The 23,373-nt window shown below is 32.9% G+C and overlaps 1 protein-coding gene across 4 annotated transcripts in view; it reads left to right on the top strand.

The window, feature by feature from the left end:
- Positions 1-23,373, top strand: part of NLGN1 (neuroligin 1) — a 651,016-nt gene that overhangs the window by 216,131 nt on the left and 411,512 nt on the right. For all 4 annotated transcript variants that reach the window (XM_041731469.1, XM_041731468.1, XM_041731465.1 and 1 more), the window contains one exon: positions 5,554-5,706. In XM_041731469.1, the coding sequence (XP_041587403.1) occupies positions 5,554-5,706 (153 nt within the window). The remainder of the gene's footprint in view (positions 1-5,553; positions 5,707-23,373) is intronic.

Here is a 23,373-nt window from a genome sequence, read left to right as displayed (position 1 = left end):
TGTCTTTTTAATGCTACCCTAGTTATGATTCTTAGATAAATGACTAATGTTATCATTTCAGAAAATGTTATCATTTTCTGATAAGTAATGTTATCCCTGGTTTAAAACTAACTCCCAGCACCCTAGAAATTAAGTCTCAAAAAGATATCAATAATATGGTAAGAATGGTTTTCCAAAATAAAATAATCTACAAGCTGGTCAGCAGAAATGTTAGTTATATTAGTTACAACTATGAATGAATATATCCTTACAAAACAACTTGAATTATTTTCATTGAGATATATATTTAATTAACGACTTCACTGTAGAAAATTATAGAGGTGAAGTATTGAAAGCTTAAAAGTTATATCGTTAATATTTTTATAACATTTAAGAATTATTTTGATTAAGTAAAATTTATGACCTCTGATTAAAAATATATTTACCATGAACCCCAACAGAAAATTAAAGTTTAAATGCAAAGCAGTCATTAATATTTGAAATAAATCATTGTAGCTGTCCGAGTTATCATTTTGAATGCTAAATAGTTAAAAAATAAATGTATAATATCAAAATGTTAATTGTGTTTTTCAAAAAATAATTGTTGGAAAAATCAGAAGTTTTCAAACATTCAAGACATTTATTGACTTTGTTCTCACAGCCCTAAGAAGGCTGCTTCTTCTCAGGGGCTTTGAGATTTGCTGAGCCCTCTGAAAATCCATAACTACTAGGTATTTGTTATCTAAATAATACTTAAATATGAAGGACTTCATAGTGTGTAGCTTTGCAAACTCTAAATTTTCTGAAAGTACTCACAAAGTTAGTATACATAATTTTCCTATTTAAAAAATATTTTGATCGCAGATTTAATGTAGTTTTTTCTTTTGATAAATAGCATCAAGTAAGACATTTACATGTTTACAAAAGATACCTCTGAGCCACCATAGTGAGCTAAGCCCTATAAATGTGAATCCATTTTACAGACTCATTTAGAAGCACATTTAAGATTTTTAAATAGCCATTAAAAATGTACTAAACCTGTGTTTAAATTGGCAGGTAGTATTCAGGTTAAGTACTAAGCCAGTCAGTCACAAGAGTTATCAAATCAATAAATATTTTTAAATGCTCAGAAGTGTAGAATATAAGAGCAATCAATTCAAGTCGAGTTCATTCCTCTGGGCTGTCCTTTTGGATAATTGTTTAAACAGCAAAGAGAAGGAAGATAAATTCAAATATTCTTTCAGGATTAAAAAAAAAAAAAAAAACCTTTGTAGAAAGGTCTGAACAACTTCAATTCCTTTTATAACTCTGTTGTAGACATGAGCATGAATAAAAACCAAAGCCAATTTTCATATTTAATTTGTTCCAAATTATGAATCGATATCGCTCCTAGACATAAAACAACACATATAAGCTACTTGGTAAATTGCTCTTTTTAGTTTAGTCAAAAATCAAGTTACTTATTCTCCGTTATTCCCTGATAACTCCAATCCTTTTCTCAGTTTCAAGGTCCCTATCTCAGCCACTGCATTCAGAGGCTACCAGAGGCATTGACTGGGGTGCCCACCATTCACTTAAACTCACCCAAGGCTTCTTAGTGGAGCAGTATTCAATATTTCTAATTCTCCTTTATGTCCCTACTGTTATTCTTTTGCCATCTTTAGGCCAAACACAATTGTATCACTTTTCATTTTTTATAATAACCAAAAAAAACCTACATATTTCATAGGCTATTTCCATAGTTTCAAAAAGACTAATCTGAAGTGATAAATATGGGTCAAAGCAACACCCTAGATTTCTACCAATTTATTTTGGGAATTTAAGAGATATTTTAATTTTTAAAATTGTGCTGAGAATATCTTGATATTAATATTTCAATACCCAAATGCAACTTTATATTCTAAATAGAACTTTTAAAAAATTGCTCTTATAGATTTTTGTATGTTTTTTGACTTAAGATTATATTTAGCCAACACTCCTATATTCTTTTGCTAGTTTGTAAGGAGGTTGTCACCTGAGTTTGGTAGAATTAGAAAAGCGAGATGCAAAAATATCTTGAAATATCCTGAAATATATCAGAGAAATGTTTAACTTAATGTGTTTTTTAAGAAATGGAAATCAGTAAATGTATTTAAGGACTTATGTGACTAATAATTATTCATTAGGACCATTAAAAGGAATTGTGATTTCTAAACCCTTGTTGTCAGGCACAAATAAATCCCCATTAATTAGTCTAGATCTATTGACACTTGCTACCTTGGCTTAAAATTTTGGTTTATCAGAAAGAAAGATAAAGCAGTTATTAAAATTTAAAATAGAGACAGCTACCCAGTTCCCAAATCTATCACTTTTTTAACTTGAAAAACTTACATTCTTAGCCTAAAATATTTAGAAGGACAATAACCATCAGTGTTTCCAAAACCATCAGTATTTCCCTATTACCATCACACTCTTTTCAATGACCTAGATCCTTGATAAAATCTAAAAAAATACACATAATAGAAAATATCAGCATGCTTTATGAACATTTCTGTTTTTACTGTAGCTGAACTAGTGTTTTAGTCTCTGAGAGTGGTTTTAACTTTAGTAAGTCTGTAGCAGCTGCTTAGGCAAAGTCATATATCTTAGGTGAAATCCACCTTATTTATAGAGAAAAAAATATGAGACAAAATTTAAAGGAATGACTTAGCTCTAATAAATTCATCATAAAAAAAATAAATAAATAAATTCATCATAAATTACTGAAGTATGTCTAATACGTTTGCACTAAAGACATAATGGTTCCTAATTTTTTTTAAAGTGATGGCATTAGCAGATGATATTCAACAGTAGGCTATATATTAGTTTATAAGATTCTGGTTTTTTTTCAAATCAGTGTAAATATAGATGCAATTTAAACTACTCCTATTTATTTCATATATTATATTTAAGCTATCTACTATTTATATTTACATCAAAAAGATCTGTATACTATGAAAAAAATTAAGTCTAGGATTGACCTCTGTGATAAAACACTATCATAGAACTCCAATTATCCTATAATAGAAATATGACATCTTTCTAAACTTTAATAGCAATTTTAAGGGGTGTTATATGCAAGAATTTTACTTATTTTGATAATTAGTACCCCTATATCATTAGCTTCAGGATTACTTCAAGCAAAAAGAAATAGTGTTCAGAAGACATTGTTAGAATTTTATGTAACTTTCTAGAAAAGAACTGCTTGGTATATTAAGTTCTTAAACAAGGCTGAAATCTTTGAGAAATTTGGAAAGACAAATTGGAAATTAGAATCAGCCCAAACTGTCAGTAATTCTTTCAAGTCTAATTTTCAAAGAAAAATAGATACCACTCAAAATAACTCCTAAGATGCATTGTCATATTTTCACTGTTTCCCAACAAAGTCCACTTCATTCTGTTATTAGATATAAAATGTGGCAAGTCTTCTCAATGTGTGACTGTATTGTTTTCCAGGTGAACAGAACGGTTCTACCAAGATTTCATTACTGTTCACAGTTGGTGCTTTGTAATTCTATGTAATTTTAATTAAAGAAGAATTCTGAAACAGCCTCCCTCTGTGCTACCTACAAGCATACAATTAGCAGAGTACAGTGTCTGCTGTGAACAGTCAGTTAATGATTTCAGTTTAATAATTTATTATTGCTTCTTCGGTTGCCAGCCATACTAGAAAAATAAGCTAAAACTGTATGTAGCAAACAGGCATTTAAAAATGGAGAACAGTTAAAAGTGTCAAAAGGATTGTTTTCTCTGTAAGTCTAACATCTCCGCAAGCCCCCAAATCTTTACAAATGAGTGGATACCATTTTCCCTCCCAAGGATGTAAGAAGAAAATAAATTTAGTTTTTCCTTCTAAATGTAGTTCTGTCTAATGGATAGTCTCTATGTCAAAGTATCCTCCTCTCATCACTTAAAAAGCTAAGACACTCTTCTCAAGTCACCCTTGGAGGGAGGAGAGGGGATTATGGTAAATTTATATACTGGTATTAAGTCAAATTTAAAATAATCTTTTTAAAAAGTCTCTAAATTCTGCAATGAGCTGTTTACCCAACTTGAGAATCTGGACAAATGAGTTGAGCTGCAATTCCTGATCCTAAAAGAATTTTTAATATAAGGAAATTATTTTATTATTACAGTAAAAAAAAATAGTCGCGCTTTTCGCAGGAAATGTAAAGCAGCATCCAAATAATCACCAGTTTTTTTCAATGATTTTGTATTATATTAGTCCATTCTGAAAGCTGAAACCTCAATTGTAAAGATGTGGGAGATTTAAGTTTGATAAAAAAGGTCAAAAGCAAAGGAACAAAACGATACTTTTAAATGTTTTTTAATATTGGCATTAACAAAAAGAAAATACACTCATCTAATTTAGTTTCAATTGTGGGTAGAAGATAAAATGGACTATTATAGAATTGTAATGTTTTATATATGTATGCATTCATAATCATATACATACATATATAATATTTCAAAATTCAATAGTTAAAACAATGCTTGCCAATATAAAGTTAAACATCTATTTCTTAATAGGGCATTTTTAATACCAATTAAAATTATGTGTGGTTCCCTTATATACTATTTCTAGATCCTTATTGAAAACTACAAAATTCAGGCAAAGTATCTTAGAAAAGTAAACACAGTTGATTAAAAGTCAGAGCTGTAGAAGCCACTTTAATATCCTAAATTTGAGCACTTTACATCTGGGCTTAGCTGTATAGATATAGTAATAGTGTTATAGAAATAGAAATAGTATTCTATTTCATGTCTACATGACAAAATCATAGAGCCAAAGTGGGACTAAGAAGAATACAATAATTACACAAACAGGGAAAAATATAGTTTAGTTTACTTTTTTCCTCCAGAGGGTAGAGTCAGTGGAGTGAGCTGATAACCCAGACTCAACTTAAAAAGATCATTTAAGTGACAGTCCCCTAAGTGCATCAACGACAAAAGTACAGACTTTACTGCCTAAACATTCATCTGCCAGTTGGTACTTGAAGAGTTGAAACAAAACTTCTTGCAACCTAAAACACAGTGTTGTAATTATGTTCACAAATTAGAGCATACATTATTCAATTTAATTATGATGCATTCAATACAACCTTTATAGTAAATAAGAAATGGAAAAACAAGGTGTTTTATTCACAATAGCAGTGATAACATTGTCCTTAGCATATGGCTCATAAATTCCATACGAGGTCTATGACATTTAAAAAAATAATAATTCTAAGATCCATTATCATTCTTTCTTGTTCTACTGTCACGTTAGAAATTGATCAAAAAGCACTAAAATTCACACTCATTTTTAATTTTTCCAAGTTTTGTAATTCAATTTATAAATTTTAACAAAATTTTAGCTAGAAAACAGTGAATATCTATTGCTCTTTTCACAATAGCTCGTAATATGAATTGCTGAAGAAACACTTTAACAAAACAGCAATTTAAAGAACTATATTAAAATCATGCTCTTTTGTCCCTAAAATGGAAAATGTATTCTCTGCTTCATTATGTGTGTTTTTTGAGGATAAGGACAATTGCCAACCATTTGTTTTTCAGATATTCGGGACAGTGGAGGTCCCAAACCAGTGATGGTGTATATCCATGGTGGCTCATATATGGAAGGTACTGGAAATTTATATGATGGGAGTGTCTTGGCAAGCTATGGCAATGTGATCGTCATCACAGTCAACTATCGACTTGGGGTACTTGGTAAGAAGTCTCTTTTCTTTTCACCATTAATCCATGAAGTATGTGATAGTTTTGTTTTGATTTGTTTTGTTTTGCTTTGCTTTGTTTCATTCATTGTTCTATGCTTGTTGACTTTGTTTGAACCAAAATTTTTGATATTTTCATTAAATTCTATAAGTGTCCATAAATTGCTTGATGGAAGACAGCTAGGGTTGATTTTAAAATTTGAAAGTGAAAGGTAGTGAAATTATTCACATTGTTGAGTAATGTTTTTCCTGGTTTCACTTTAAAACCCTGTGAAATGCAGAGCCTGTCTAAAGAAGAATTAATCCCTGAACAAATTTTTCCTTCTACTTTTCTTTCTTACAATGCCATAAAATGACCTGAAATTTGACATGAGTTTAGAAACAAGTTTATAATTCTCTTCAAGGATATGCATATGGACTGGTTTTGGGGAATGATTGTTGTTGCGGTATAGGTTTGGGTTTTAAAAAATATGTCAGATCATAATTAGATATATTTGTCTAAATGTATTTACACTGAATTATTTGATTATTTGATTTCATAAGGTGATAAAGAGTTCAAGTCAATAGTGTATACATATGTGAAACCAAATCAAATTGGAGAGCCTTGGTTTAGAAGGAATCTAGAGAAATGTTATTTGTGAAATAACATCAAGTACTCTGAAATAGGCATATTGCTTTATGTAATAACCCATTATTAAAAGATAAACTTGATATTTTACTTGTGTAAGTTTATATTTATAGTATTACCACAACTTTGGGAGTAAAATTATCATTTAATAAAACACCTTTATTATGGTATATTCGTTAAGAGTATTTGTTAAAAGAGTAGAATTTATCACAAAAGATTTTTATCTTTTTAATCTTAGTTGTTCTCAAAGTCTTATCACATACTATATACTTTTTAAAGGCATATAATTTATGTTCTTATTTGCAACAAAGAGGCACTTCATTCTTTCATTCTTTAAAAGATTTTGAAAAAAGGAATTTGATTTATGTTCTCTTTTTTAATAATTGTTCATATCATATTTTGGCCATTGAAAATTGTTTTTTTCCCCCTTACTTCTATGTAATTATAAGCCTATGTTCGTGTCAATCTCAAAATATTAAAAAAAAGAATAACTTTAGCCAGTCAGGTTTGTATGCCTTGGGGAAGGAAATATTTTAGCAATACAAAGTGAAATCTTGATCTTTTTCTACTTTGTTATTTTGAACTTGAAGTATGGTGGACAATAGATATACAATGGCAAATGTAGGTGTAAAATACCTGTGTAACATTTTCCGAAAACACGTTAGTTCCACACAGTGTCTAATCAGGCTTTTCTTCAAATGTTCTTATAATTTCAGTGGGCAGGAATGAATGTTTTCCCACCAATGAAAACCGTATATTGGAAAGATATATAGAGATGTTCATAATCATCTTCTTAATTTTAAATATCAATGTTTTCCTTTGGTTTTTATGCAAGACTTTAATGTGAGAACTTTCAATATTTTAGTAATTTGACTTTAATTATGTTATTTATAGCTCAGTTGTTTTTATTATTATTCTCATATTTTTCTAAATTTCTCAAGTTGAAAATCCTGAAATGGTATGGTGACCAATTTGCCAATTGAAAATTTAAAATTAAATGCCACGTTCTGACAACAGTGTTTCCAAAGGCTTAATCATACATATTTATTTTATTTAAAAAATCCTTTAGCCACACCTTATGTTTCTCACTCTGTTATTAGTTGTATTCACATAAAGTAAAATTACATAAAATGAACCGTTCCATTAATAAAACTTTGCCTGTTTTTTAATGTATTTGGAATTGATGAAGGCCTGACTTTGATTCAATTTGAATCCTATATGTACGTTCATATCCTATCACTAAATACCATGCTTTAAATGACTGAACTGCAGGACAGTAGACTAGCTACAAAATGAAGAAACCAATCAATTGCTTGATCTGTATAATGGTAAACAGTGTTGGTGTTGATGATGGATGATTTTCTCAGTGGTAGCTAAATATTTGTTCTGCTCTACTGCAGTTTAGGATTTCACTTTCAGTTGGTTCCTTTGTTGCTATTAAGCACATCATAGACTAATAATCAGCATCAAGAAGCAGATGTTCCTTTCTAGACCTCTCACCCTGATAAAGTACAAAACTCTGTGAAATTTTTAAGTACATCTTAGAACACTAGTTCTGTATCCTGGTGTATGTATCCTGGTCACTGTCTTCCTGAAATGTGCAATGGGCCTTGTGAAAATATATTTAAATGAAGTAATTCATGAGAAATAAATTATGGAACCGTTTGTTTCAGCACACTCTGCATATGTGCTATACCACAACCAGATCAACAGCTCATCTGGTAGGAGACCTACAACAATAAAGCCTATAGGGCTTTTTTGTTGTTGTTAATAATTTGTCTGACAGTAACAAGGTAAGCCGAGGCTTCTTGGGAATGGGATCCAAAAGCAATGCTGTTTAGTTTGCATTTGGGAGTGCTGGAAATTAGTAGAAAATAAGATCTGGTCCCACATTAGAGAAAATCTTGAGCTGTGCTTTGATTTGGATGCTTTGATGCGATGGATATGAATTTGGGGGTTCAATGTATAATTTGGCTAACTACAAGACTATTGCTCTCTGAAGACTGGCAGAAAAAAAATCAAGATGTCTGAAACAGGTAATGTAATTAGTGTTGATTTGAATTTGCCATCCCAGAGGAGAAATATTACAGGTTTTATTTGTTTATTTGTTTGTTTTAGCAATAAGTAAAAATGTGATCATGTGTTAGTAATAAAATTCACACAGCTATCTAGAGGCAAGATTCCAGTTTAAAGTATTTCATGTTGAAAAAGAGATTTTGTTGACTGCAGTGAACTGTTCCATTAATGAAACTGGCTTAGAAATGACATAGAAAAAAATATACCTCCTATTATAGCATTGCTCTAACAAAGCTAGGGATGGGTGGGGGTTACTTTGTCAACTGAGACCCTTTTGTGATTTCCTGTGGAGTAGTAATATAGACTATCACTGTTATAATATTGGAAATGTTGTTGATGATCATAAGAAAAGCTGCTAAAAAGGTTGAAAAAAGGGCAGGGGTTCCAGGTCTATGCCTGCTAATCTCACTTACCCTGCGTCATCTGAGAGGTCTCTGTAACTGTGTCTCATTCAGTCTCACACACCCAAGTCAACATTTAGACTTTTTTTTCACTTCTGGTTTTAAACATTCTTTTCTCCTTCAACCAGTTTTAACTCTTCATCTCTGTTATTTAGCATATTCTTGCATAGTTCCTTAAAATATATAAAAAAAATAATTGTGTTAACAATTATACTGCATAGTTAATAAAAGTATCATAATGGAAACCTAGGGAGAAATGTTTTGATTATATGTCCTTAAAGGAGGGAAATAATATTAAATATTATGCTTGTAAGTGGGATAAACATATGTGCTTATGGACAAGAAGTGGAAGGAAATATGAAATAAATTGCTCACTATTAGGATGAGATATTGTGCAATTAACAGTTTTGAAAATAGAAACTGTCCAAATTATATGTTTTCAAGTCTCAGAAATGAAAAAAAAAATACATTAACGAATTTAGTGTTAAAAAACGTGTCTCAACTGCCCCTTTAAATTTAGAATAAATTTAATAGTTATTTTTAGAGAAAATGAAAAAGTTTTATACCACTGTTCAGATCTAATTTAGGTAAACAAGGCTTTTATCAGATGGAAATTTAATGTTACTTTTATCTTGATATGGATATTTTGAAGGTAATTATGTGTTCATAGTTCTAGCTCATGTGATTTGACAAATTTTAGGAGTCTAATGCTGTACTTAGTAATCTAATGGCTATACCACTCCTCTCTGGGAAAAAAAAAAAAACTGAAGTGCATCTACTGTATTTGAAGCATTACACTTAACTTACTTTATAATGCTGTTTAGAGCTAAATCATGTAAAACAAGCATTTTAAAAAATTTTTTAACTTTACAGCATATCAATGTTAATGAACACAATTTTTATTCTATTAGAAATGGCTAGAGAGAATTGGTGACTTTTATTATTATATTCTCTACCCAATGGTAATGCTTCAAGTATTATTAGACAGGTGACAGGAGTAAATACAACTTTGCTGGTGGTCAGTCATCAGATATATAATACTTGCTTCCAATAGCATACATCTTCTATGAAGGCCAAAAAGTAAGAACAATATTGTTCTTATTTTTAGACAGTTTTCAATCTAATTGAGAGGAGGAGTACTTAGTAGAGAACAATAGTTGATATTTTATTCTCTATTTTATAATAATTTATAATAATTTTAAAAGCATAAACTATCAGATTGATCCCTACGGATGCAGTGGTTGAGATACTTGAATCTGAGCAGTCCAGCAGCAAGGAGATTTGGTAAAAAATGCTTATGATTTTTAAGAGAAAAGTATATTAATTTCTGAAGTGGTACAATGTTTTACATTATTACTGGTATTTACTCTATCCTGTTTCTTTTTGCTTTGTTTTAATTTCTGTTTGGTTCTAAATCCTAAAACAAATAAAAATATTTAAATGTGACTATATATTTGAGAGTAGTATGTAGTAAAGTATTAAATTTTATAAGATGATCCAAATGTTTTCTTGGGAGGTAGAAGACAGAGTCAGGCTGTCCTTGGAGTCATAAATGTCTTCATGGAATTGGTTTTATTTGAGCAAGATCATGAAAAGTAGTTTGTCTCTGGGATTAACTGAAGGGAAGAGAGGAGCACTTTCAGTATCTCTTTATTCATACTCTTTCTGCTTCAGAAAAGTGGAGATAATATGTGACAAAAGCACACATATAAGTAGGTTGCACATAGGAATACATATACTATAGAGAAAAGATACAGAAACTTAGGCCATGAATATGTGTTGGAATTGAATATAAATATATAATATTTATATATATATATTCAATTAGACAGTTTTCAATCTAATTGAGATATATATTCAATTATTCTAATTGAATATAAATATTCAATTATTCTAATTCAATTAGAATTGATATATATTTATATTCAATTATATTCAATTGAATATAAATATTCAATTATTCTAATTCAATTCAATTATTCTAATTGAATATAAATATATATATTTATATTGAATATAAATATATATTCAATTCCTAGAAGGAAGGTAAAAATGATAATGGATTTAATATAATTATTATTATCAGATAAAATATACATATTAATCTGTATAAAAAGACACAGCTTTCTCGCAGTGTACTCCAGCAAAATTTATCATATGGCTTGTTTTTATTTAACAATGAACAATATTGGAACCACGTGATAGTTTTGATGTCATTAGAAGGTACAGATATATTCTCGATCCCTGATTACCTATATTAACCTTCTACAATAGCCAAGGATATAATAATAAATGCCCACAATTTCTATAGTGTCATTTCAACAAAGACCTAACTAAATGCAATTTGAGGAAGATATTTGGTGATTTCACTTATAATAGGATAGAGCTAAAAACCAATTGAGAGCAATGGACAGTTTAACTTGGTCCATAGATTTATTTTCTCAAATATCTTATATCAACTGGGTTTTAATAAGGGCTGGATTGTAATCAATTTTAGATTGAGTGCTAAAATGAGCTACTGGAGTAGAGGTATCGTTTATCCTTTGGAATAAAGAAATTTAGGACAGATAATGCTACAGAGCAAAGTAAACCATTTGTTAACTATTTTTATTCCACTTGCTTTTTCCAAAATGATTTCAAATGGTTTGCAATAAAAGTAATTATTTAGTTATGCCAATGACTTAGAAATAATCTGAAAGCAAACGGGTCAATTAACATAGGTGTTAAGTAAAAGAAGTTCATTTTTTTTTAAATGTGTTTTTGGTACAGTCACGTGTAGAATTATTCATTAATGTATTTATTCATTCAGTATAAACTGAACAATATTATATATCAGGCATTCTACTAGTTGTTAAGGATAATGTGAAAAGCATGACAGGCATGATCCCTGCTATCCAGTAGATTTACTAGCCATTCGGGAAGATAGAAAATAAATGAATAATTATACAAATGACATCTTTTACATTGATAACGATTTAGTGTAAAGTCGATTTTCTTTACAATTACCTGGATGATAAGTACTAGGGAAATGACAAGTGCTAATCTTTCCTAGACACTCAGAGGAGGTTTCTCAAAGAAAGTGACATTCCAGTTTCGATTTCTCGTATTCTACTGGGAAAGGCCTTGTCAAGGTTCCCGAGGACCTCCGGTTTGGTGATTACATTGGCCACTTCTCTGTTTTTAACTTACTTGATCTCTCCATAGAATAAGAGACAGTGAACTAGTCCCTCCTTCACAGGCTGTTGCTTGGCATCACCCGGGATTGCCTCCTATCTCACTGTCTGCTCCTTCTCAGCCTCCGTCCCTGACTCCCCCTCTCTCACCCTGATCTCTAAATGCTGAAATGCCATTAAGCACAGTTTTTGGCTCCTTTCCTTTTCTTTTCAATATCCTCCTAGGGGACTTCATGCATGGCTCTGAATCTCTGAATGCCATCTCTTCTAAGTGACTTCCAAAACTATCATAGGACTGCCTATTCCTCAAAACTTCAGACTTAGGTACTTCTATTTTTTTTTTTTTTAAGATTTTATTATTCATTGAAGAGAGAGAGAGCACACACAAGCGGAAGGTGGGGGCAGGGATTATAGGGAGAAGCAGAGTCCTGGCTGAGAAGGGAGCCTGATATGGGGCTGGATCCCAGGATCCTGAGATCATGACTTGAGCCTACAGCAGACACTTAACTCACTGGGCCACCCAGGTGCCCCCATATTTATATACTTCGGCCTGTCAACATCTCCATGAGGATACGTAGGAATATTTCAACATTAATGGCTAAAACATGTTGATTTGCACAGGTACGTTTTCATTATCTTCTACATCTAGGTTGTTATAATAATTGCAACAATAGCAATAATAATAGTAGTCACACTCATTGAGAGTTTATTAGATTCCAAAAGCTGTTTTAAGCAGTTTATATTAATTGCATTCGTAATTTTCTGCAGTAAAAACCTAAAGAGGTAGAGTTGTCATTTTCCCAGTTTTGTAAATTCAGAAACACGTGAGTAGAGAGGTTAAGTATCTTATTTGCAGACATTCGGGTCAAATGGTTTTAAGTGGTGGAGCCAGGCTTCTAACCCAAGCAGTCTTCTCTTGGACACAATACTGTGCTGGTGGCGTTGGCACTGCCATCCTTCTGGATGATCAAGGAAAAACTCTAGATTTCCATTTGTCTCTCTACACTCAACAACCAGTTCAGCTTCTCTTACTGAGCTGTTCCAACATGCATCCTGGATCAGTCTCCGTCTTTCCATTCCCCCTTTTACCAAGCTAAGCTAAGGCTCCTTGAACCTCTTATGTTATTTTCCTCTTTCATTTTTGCTCCATGCCTATAATCCATTCTCCATTCAGCAAAATCAGATTATCTTTTTACAGTATAAATTATACCAGCCCACTTTCTGCTCACCACCCTCCAGTGGCTTTCCATTATTCACTTAAAATAAAATTCAAACTCCTTCCCTGACCTAACAAAACCTTTCATAAATCTGTATCATGTATCTGTATCTCTCAGTGTTCTTACCTCTTATACCAGCATCTAAGCTCATTTCAAAATGTTCTTCCTCTCAGTTCCAGCCATCTTTTGTTCTTTATACACAACAAACTCGTTCTCATTTTTGATATTGTACACTTGCTATTCCCTCTGTCCCAGAGCTGTGTGGGACTAGTTGTTGCTCTTCTGATCTTGATTTGAATGTCTTTTCTCAGAGCAACCATCCATGTTCAACCAAAGTCCTTTTTAAAATTCTTTGTGATCATACCTGATTATTTCCTATTTATGTTTGGTTTGTCTGGCTCTCCAAAGCCTAAATTAGTCCCTGACACACAGGATTTGCTCAGAAAATATGTGTTGAATGACTTTAATGTGAATCTGAGGAGTCCATAGGTACTAATCCAACATGGTCGTTGAGTGGGGGGTGAGGCGGTGTTTCAGGAGGAGAGGAAAATCTGGGTGAAAGCCAGAGGAAGAGGGAAGTTTGTGGTGTTGAAGGGGCTGAGCAAACCCAGCTAGAATGCTTGGAGCAAGGGGTAGACAATGGCAGATATGGTTGAAAATAGGCACCAGGCCGGGCAGTGTCGCCTTAAAGATGTAGGGCTTCTAAGAACAATGAGAAACAATGATAGGACATGGAGCAGATAAGTGATATGATTAGATTTGCATTTCAAAATGTGTGTCGAGCAGGCCCAGACGTTGATCAAAGTTGACAATCTGCTATGGATACAAAAAAAACGTGACTAGTGCCTCATTAAAGTGAGATGCTTGGGAAAGTCAGTGAATAAGGCAGATATTTTGCTCCTAGAAGATTGGGGGACCAGCTGAGCTTTGGCTGACTCAGGTGAGTATGGGGATCTGTCTTTTATGCAAAAAGCAACATAGAGATTTTGCCAATAGTGGGGTGAATGAGAATGGAATGAATCAAGACAACATTTTGCATTTTTACCACAGCTGCTTATGACTTATTTTGTTTCTAATTATCTTACATCTTTTAATAATGGAATGAATCGAACCAGTATTATGGAGAGCTCTTTTGAATTCCTATTTTGAAAAAGTGTGAATCAATATGATCTGTATTATTCCAGAGACTGGCCAATATAAGAGACTGTAATAATATAATGTCTCCTTATTTGTCTTTCCATGTTATTAATTTAGCCTTATATAAGCTCTTAGTTGTCCTAGAAAGGAGTTTTGTTTTGTTTTTTTATTAGTTCTGGGAGGAAGTTGGGAGTATGTGGTTTATGATTTTCTTGAGGCATTAAGATCAGTCATTTGGAATAGGACCTTGGAACATAGAATAAAAACTTCCCTCATTCCTAGTCAAGGTGTTCTCTGGATCCAGAATTGGACAACTATTTTCCAGCACTCAAAAGCCTGCAGATAACAAACCATAAACAAAAAGATAATCAATTTCCTTTTCATCTTAATTATGTCATTCATTTATTCATTCATTAATTCATAGGCATTTGATAAGTGTCAATGTAGGTTCCCAGTAGCTGGGGGTCCGGGTGTTCACAATATTAAAAAAAAAAATCAGACTCTATCCTTCCTCTCTGGATTCCACAGTACATACAGAAGATTGACAATAGGCAAACCAAAGAAAACTATTAGTACAAATTTTGATAAGTTGTGTTTCCAAAAGGATCAGGGTGTTAAGAAAAAGAATATTTGTGGAAGTTAAATGCAGAATGAGGGCCTCAGGAAACGCCTCTTTGTACCTCTCAGGCTAGCATAGTCATGGGTTTTGTTTTGTTTTTTTTTCCCCCATGCATTTACAAGTTAAATATTAAAAGACAGATAAAATATTTTGAAATACTTTCAAAAGATGCAAAATTAGAAGCCAAATAAGCCACTTAAACTAGCAACTGTGGTAAAAATGCAAAAATCCAAACAAACAGACCACCCACAAACAGCCAGGCAGGATTGTCTATTTGAATTTAATAAGCAAAACTGGTTTGTGAAATACACCTGCACAGGGAAAGGATCCCTGGGGAGCGACTAGCCCTTCACTATTGATCTATTGAATGAGAGTATAACTATAGGATTGTCCAGAGGCAATTTCAGGTTTTCACCCTCACCTGCCCTAAGTTGCCCAGAAAAGCCATGCAGTATAGTAAGTTAGTCACACATCTGATTTTATTTTTTTTAAGGGAGATAGGAGTATCTTCTTCATCAGTGTCAGGTTTTTTCCAGTTTGTTCCAAACCAAGTGAGGCCTTGGATTTTGCCTTTTAGTGTAATTTGTTTTCAAATGATCCTTTCCTCCCTCCGATGATCCCTCAATAAGAAACCAATGCCATACTCCTCCCACTTTCCCATGACATACAAAGTGCCATGATCTTTGATATTCCATCCACTTTTACTACTTTGTCTTAAAAAAATATGCTGCAATTTCATCTGCCAGGACACCTTGTCATGCCTTTCTCTTTCTAAGGTTCTTCTTGAATAATTTACTCCCATAAACATTTGGAGATTGTTCCTTTTTCCTTTGTCTTTCTATTTTTAATTGACACAGTTCAATTTTTTTAAAAAATAACTTGTATTTGTCTCCTTTTTCCTATTCCTGTTGCTCCTAACTACTTTCCTTGGTTACCAGCTTTTCCAGCTGACCCCTGGGCCTCCAAATCCAAATTTACATGCCAAAGTACATTAAAAATACTTTAAAAACGTAACAGATTACCAGTTTTCTTGTTTTTTGTTTTTCCCCTGTGCTCTGTATCTCTAAATATTTCTCACCAACTCTGGGACCCATTCCAGATTTTTCCTGCCATTTTAGGTCTGCTGAAGTGTGTTGCTTCTCTTCTTAGCAAATTGTATCTTCTATTAGTTTCTGGAAAGTCCCTTACACTCAAGCCAGGGTAGCCTCCCCCCTGCCTGCCAGGATCATTTCCAACTTCTCACTTGCTAAATGTACCCATCCTGTTCAATCTACAGAGCCCAGCTATCGCCCTGCCTTCTACGAAACTACCTCAGGCCAGATATATGTACCTCTTCCGTCTACCTCCATAGCCTGGGCAGCCTACCCTTGACTTTGGCATGCATAAAACCAGCTCCGCTTGTTATTTTGCATGTGTTAACTGCTTACTATTGTAGATGCCTTGCCACCCAAACTAGAAAATAAATACAAAAAAAAAAAAAATTTCAGTTTTCAAATATCCTCAAGACTGGCAGTGTGCTCTGCATACATAATTCAAGAGCCATCAATAAACATGCAAGTTAATTCACTTTGTCCTATTCTTTTTTTTTTTTACTTTGTCCTATTTTTAGCATATTCATATCCTAGGGTAGAAAGTAGGTAGAAGGAACGATTGATAGAGAGAATGTGGGTAGTAAGGAGTATTAACAACGTCACGCAGGCCTCATGTCTGATCCCACATACATAAGGTGAGGTCTTGGTGGTGGTAGCAATACTTAGCCCCCAATAGCAGTAGCACTAAAACCCCTCGATCCTCTGGGGAAATGCCCTGGGTACTGGAGCTGTAATGCATGACAACAGTAATTTATTTCAAACTGAGTAGCAGTTTCTGAATTTATCATTCCTTAATGAGTTGCATTATTCTGTTTTTCGTGTAGCATATGATGAGTGAAAATGTTGGTGCTCAAGAGCATTAGATAAACATGGAAATGATGAGACACAAGTCTTCGATTAAAATCTATACAATATTAAAGAAAGGATTATTATCCACTATGAATGGGATGGGCTGTGAAATCTGTTTGGAAATTCAGTTTAAGGTTGTTATTTTGTAACGTCAAGGGAAAAACAATTTTGTAATTTCTTTAATTTTGCCTTTTGATACTTCACCTGTTTTGAATTTAATTACAGCTGCTCGATTATTGCCACAGAGGTTGGGGTTGCGGTTAGGGTGAGAGAATTTAGACTGGCTATTGATTACACACACATCCACCTATTTTAACTAAGAGAATAATTAGGACTATAGATTTAATTATTTTTTAGAAAAATTTTCCAAGTACAAGACAAGTTGTATTTCTCAACTGATTTATGTATTGACAAAGTCACCGTTAAAGGCTTCTCTTAGGAGTTGAAGCATATTCCTGAGAAGAGACACATCTAAGAGAAATACTAATTTCTGTCCTTGTATTTGCAAGCTTCTTGCATTTGAGCTTTGCAAGCAGTAGCTTTTCTATAAAACTCAGTTATCCTGAGACTATGTAACCTACTCAAGTAGAAATAAGTTCTTAAAAATATTTGTGTTAATATGATTATAATTTGCTGCATTTTTTTCTGACAGAAAAGAATAATATGTAATGATTTTTTGTCATTTAATTATGCTAGAATTAAGTTTTTTGACTTTGAATGATAATAAACTTTAAGAAATATGCATGGTTTCCTTTTAATATAAATAAAAAGATTGCTCAACTAGTTTTCCCTTGAAATGTACCATAGATGTAACTGTTTTAAGTTAACAAGAAATAGGTTTTTCAGAATGTATTTTTGACCCTTCTGTTTTAAAGCCAACGTGTAATATTTAGCAAAGCAGACAGTTTTTAGTTTACAGTTCATATTTGGGTTTATTTTCTAGAAAATGTTTAAAGGGACCACAGGCATGTGTAACTTTTCCCTAGTCCCAGGTTATTCTGCATTCAAATGAGTGCTATCCACGTATTCCCTTAATGATATTTTGTCGTAATTTATATCATTGTACTATTTAGAAAGGCAATGAACTACATATTTAATAATCGTACATATTTTTACCCTTCCATTGTCTAGAAAGTATTTGTAGCTGGTTATGAGAGTGTATACAATAAAATTATGGTCAGGTATAAACAATGAATCAAGTCTAGAGAAAAGTGAAGTCCTGGCAAAGACAAAAAAACGTGATCTCAAAACATTTCCAGAGCTGATGATTTGCACTATGAGCTGGAAACTCTACCAAGAGTTCTCTATTTCTTATTATCAGAACGGGTGTAAAACATGGCAATTCTTCAGAGAAATCGAAGGTAGTCTAAGCACCAATTTTTTCAAAAGAAATTATTAACGTGGGATTTCATATTAGGGAACAATTATAAAAACAGAATTCTATGATGAATTGCCTAAAAGTAAGCTGCTAACGCCTGTTTACGCTTAGTCATCGTCATCCTTAGGTGTGCTTATTGACCTGCAGTCACCTCCCTGTGGGTTGCCTCCTCTCTGCTTGTTGCTGGAGTCCAGCAAGAGGGATCTCCCAGATACTGAGCACATGGGGGCAGGGGAGTTGAAAACAAAGCTACATAGAGAGGTGGGTCTCCATGCTACGTGTTCTATAGGCGAATTTTCTAATGGGATATTTGTTTTGTACGAGGAAACTACCAATTGTTTTACTTTGTTAACCCATTAGTATGGGAAGGCTGAGTCAGTGGGTTTTCATAAAAAAGAGCTTTTCTGTGGCTGGCCCAGATCATCTGCTATTTTTAAGAAGAAAGGATAATTTACTTAGCTTTTTAAAATGGAATTATATGGTCAAGAACCCAAATTTGTTGTTTTCTGTCATTCTCTTAAAAAGATCAACTTGCTATATTATCCTTCTTTGCTCTTTCCCGGCTTTTGCTTTGGGTTCAGTTTTTACAGAGAAGCAAAATATCTACTATTTTTCTGAAAGAGAATTAAAATTGGGTAACTATAATGTAATATGGACGTTAACTCCTATGTCTGTAACTGCATTAAGCTCAATAAATCCCAATAAAAAGTATCTTCACATTATGTTAAATTCGTGTGTATTTGTGTACCATTTATAGGTTAAAGAATTGATCTATTATTCTAGTCTTGAAAGCTAACAAAATTTATAGACCTATTCTTTAAATATTCCTTTTAGAAACCTCCGTATTTACTACTTTGCTTCTGGGCCAGATGTCCAATAGACATATAATGCTGTCATACATGTAATTTTAGATTTTATAGTAGCCATATTAAAGAAAGTAAAAAGAAAGACAAGATTAATTTAAAAAAATATTTTCTTGAGCCTAATATTCCATTGAACCAAAATATCATCAATTTTAGGTGGAGTCAACATAAAATTATTAATGGAACATTACACATTTTTCACTCATTAAAATACTTTTATGCTTATAGTACATCTCAATTCAGCTACTACATTTCCACAGTTAAAGTGGTCCTGCCAAAATAATACAGTTGCGTCAGAAAACAGTACTTGACACTGCTCCACTTTTAAAATTTTAAGTCAACTAAAATTAAATAAAATAGAAAATAGAGTTCTTTCATAACACAGGTCACGTTTTCAAGTGTTCAATAGTCTAATGTGGAGAGTGGCTACCTACTGGAAAGTACAGCTTCAGACTGGAGTTACTTCCTTTTTTTGATTATACTGACCAGTTAGGTGAATTTTTAAAGCAAGAACCCTCAATTCATTAATATATTAATAAATTATATTCCATATACTATGGTATTAATGGATTATATATTACAAAAATACACAAGGCAGAAATTTTGAAGGCAAAACAGCACTTTAAAATAATGGTTATTTTACCTTATTCGTCTTTTAAAAAAAAATTATTGCTGTGTAGTTGACTCCTAATGTTACACAAGTTTTGAGTGCTTACTCATCTTTTTAAACACATCTTTTAAATTTAAAGCTGTATGCTTAAACAAGCCTTATTATTTTTAAGATACTAGTTTTACACTTTGTTATCCAGAGATTTGGAAGATTGTTTCTAAGATCATTTAAGGTTTAGTTTTAATGACTTGTTAGAGCTGAAAAAGATGATTTACAAAGACACCAAAGTACACATTTAAGGAGAAGTTCAATGTTATCATAATATATTCAAAACCATATAATAGTCTCCCTGACAGTTCTGAAGACTGAATTCTTGTCAATTATGATTAAATTGTCATGATTTCCACCTTGGAATTGAGTTGGTTATGAGCTCATTCTTAACACGTACACACACACAGTTTCGGCTTTGTCCTTTTTGTGACTTATTGGTACCTGCAACACCTTCAATCTGTGGTTTGTTTGCAGGAATCTTTTGAAGCCACTGGCGCCCAGTGAGTGCTAGTTTTATTAAAATTAGATGACACAAATGATAAATCTACCTGCGCAGGCTCATGTAATCTGCAGCATGCTTTGCAACAACGGCAGCAAGCGAGGCTGCCAGGCAATGTCCCGACTGCCCTCAGGAGTCCTCATGCACCATAGATGACAAGTTTATATGACATGTGCCCTTAAATGACGTATTTCCTTCATATACTCAAGAAAGGCTTTCATGGTCATTCTGTGTGTGTTAGAAAAGTTAGATTTCTTTTTTTTTCTTTTATAAAAGATAATTAGAAATATATGTCTTGCTGTTTTCTTCTGACACTCCTTTAGATCATGTGACTGACCATGGTCACTGTGACTCCCTCGGGTCACCACTTAGCATTATGAAGACTTACTGATAGTAAAGTCAAAATATTCCTTAGCATCAGGAGTATGATTTTATATTGTTTACTGATATTTTGGTTTGAGGATTTTTCTCTTATTGGACGTTGGGAGCAGTTTCAATATAGCTAATATCAGTAACTAAAAATATCGTTCATTCTCTAACATTGAATACCAGAATACACTTTTTTCTTTTTACAGATTTTATTGAAGTATAATTGACATGCGGTGTTCTATTTGTTTTAGGTGTGTCACCTAGTGAGTCTACCTTTGCACACATGGCAAAATGATCACCTCAATAAGTCTACTTGTTATTTATCGTCATACAAAGTGAAAACCATATTGGTGACTTTATTTCCCCAGGCTGTCCATCACACCCCCCTGACTTATTCATTTGATACATGGAAGTTTGTATTTCTTGGTCCCGTGCTCTCATTCCACCCTCCCCAGTCTTTCTCCCCACTGGTAAGCATCAATCTGCTCTTTGTATCTATGAGTCTGGGTTTTATTTCGTGTTGTTGGTTTGTTTTGTTCTTCAGATTCCACACGTGAGTGGAAATCATACAGTATTTGTCCTTCTCTGACTTATTTCACGAAGCTTAATACCCTTCAGATTCACCCATGTTGTAGAAAATGGTGAGATTTCAATCCTCTTGATGGCTGAGTAGTATTCCATTGCGTATACGTAACAATCCTTCTTTACTTATTCACCTATCAGTGGACACTACCGTTGCTTCCATATCTTGGGCTATTGAAAATAATACTGCCATAAACACAGGGGTGCGTATATCTTTTTGAATTAGTGGTTTTATTTCCTTTGGGTAAATATCCAGGGCTAGAAATGCTGAATCATACGGTAATTCTATTTTTAATTTTTCAGGAGCTTCCATATTGGTTTCCATAGTAACTGCACCAGTTTACATTCCCACCAACAGTGCATCAGGGATCCCTTTCCTACCTGCTCTCAACACAGTTAACATTTGTTTCTTTTTGACGATGATGGCCATCCACTGGTGTAAGGTGATATCCCATTAAAATTTCCCTGGGATTAGTGATGTTATGCAGCTTTTTGTGTGCCTGTTGGCCATTTGTATGTCTTCTTTGGGAAAAATGTGTATTTAGATCCTCTGCCCATTTTGTAACAATCAGATTGTTTGGAGTTTTTTGTTACACGGTTGTATGAGTTCTTTATGCATTTTAGACATTAACTCCTTATTGGATATATGATTTGGAAATATCTTCTTCCATTCAACAGGTTGCCTTTTCATTTTGTTGATGGTTTCCTTGGACATACAGAAACATTTTAGTTTGATGTAGTCCCATTTGCTTATTTTTACATTTGTTGCCCTAAACTTTGGAGCCAGATCCAAAAAACATCTCTAAGACCAATGTCAAGGAGCTTACTGTCTATGTTTTCTTCTAGGAGTTTTATGGTTTCAGGTCTTACTTTCAGGTCTTTAATCCATTTTGAGGTAATTTTTGTATAAGGTATAAGAGATTAGTTCATTTTCATTCTTTTGCATGTAGCTGTTCAGTTTTCCCAGTACCATTTATTGGAAGATAGCAATGTTCACCACTATACCACCGATACACAACAAATACCATTTATTAAAGAGATTATCCTATTCCCATTGTATATTTTTGTTCTGTTTTCACATATTAATTGACCGACCATATATGAATGGGTTTATTTCTGGGCTCTCTATTATGTTCTATTGCTCTATGTGTCTCTTTTTATGACAAAAAAAAAATACTATTTGATTACTAGAACTTTGTAGTTTAGGTTTAAATCCAGGAATATGATACCTCTAACTTTGTTCTTTCTCAGGATTGCTTTTTTCACTGTTCCCTTTCTTTTGTGGTTCCATACAAATTTCAGAATTATTTGTTCCACTTCTATGAAAGATGCCATTAGAATTTTGATAGCGATTGCAATGAATCTGTAGATCATTTTGTGTAGAATAGATATTTCAACAATATTAATTCTTCTAATCTATGAGCATGGAATATATTTTCATTTGTGTTTTCTTTCATTTCTTTCATCAATATGTTTATATTTTTCAGTATATATGTCTTTAACCTTGGTTAAATTTATTCACAGGTATTTTATTCTTTTTCATGCAATTGTAAATGGAATTGTTTTCTGGATTTCATTGTTAGTGTATAGAAATACAACAGATTTTTTATATTAAGTAGTTGATTGTTTGAGATTTTCCTACTCTGGATTCGGCCTATATTGCTAGGACTTCCTCTTGAAGTGCTTTTGGCTGCATCCCATAGATTTTGGTACATCTTTTCTCTCTTTTCATTGGTCTTTACTTATTTTTAAATCCCCTCCCCCTTTGATTTCTTCAATGACCCAGGGGTTGTGGGTAGCATGTTATTTAATTTGTACATATTTGTGAGTTTTCCAGTTTTTTCCCAGGCAGTTGATTTTTACTTTCATACCTTTGTGTTCAGAAAAGGTGCTTGCTATGACTTCGGTATTCTTGAATTTATTGAGACTTGTTTTGTAGCCTAACAAGTGATCTATCCTGGAAAATGTTCCATGTGCACTTGAGAAGAATACGTATTTTGCTGCTTTTGAATGGAGTATTCTATATGTATCTCTTAAGTCCATCTCATCTAATTTGTCATTTAAGGTCAGTGTTTTCTAAAAAGAGAGAGAGAGAGAAAAGAAAAAAATAAGGCCAATG

Source organism: Vulpes lagopus, chromosome 17, assembly GCF_018345385.1.
Source record: "Vulpes lagopus strain Blue_001 chromosome 17, ASM1834538v1, whole genome shotgun sequence".
In the NCBI taxonomy this organism is placed as follows: Eukaryota; Metazoa; Chordata; class Mammalia; order Carnivora; family Canidae; genus Vulpes; species Vulpes lagopus.
This window is presented reverse-complemented; position numbering and strand designations above follow the sequence as displayed.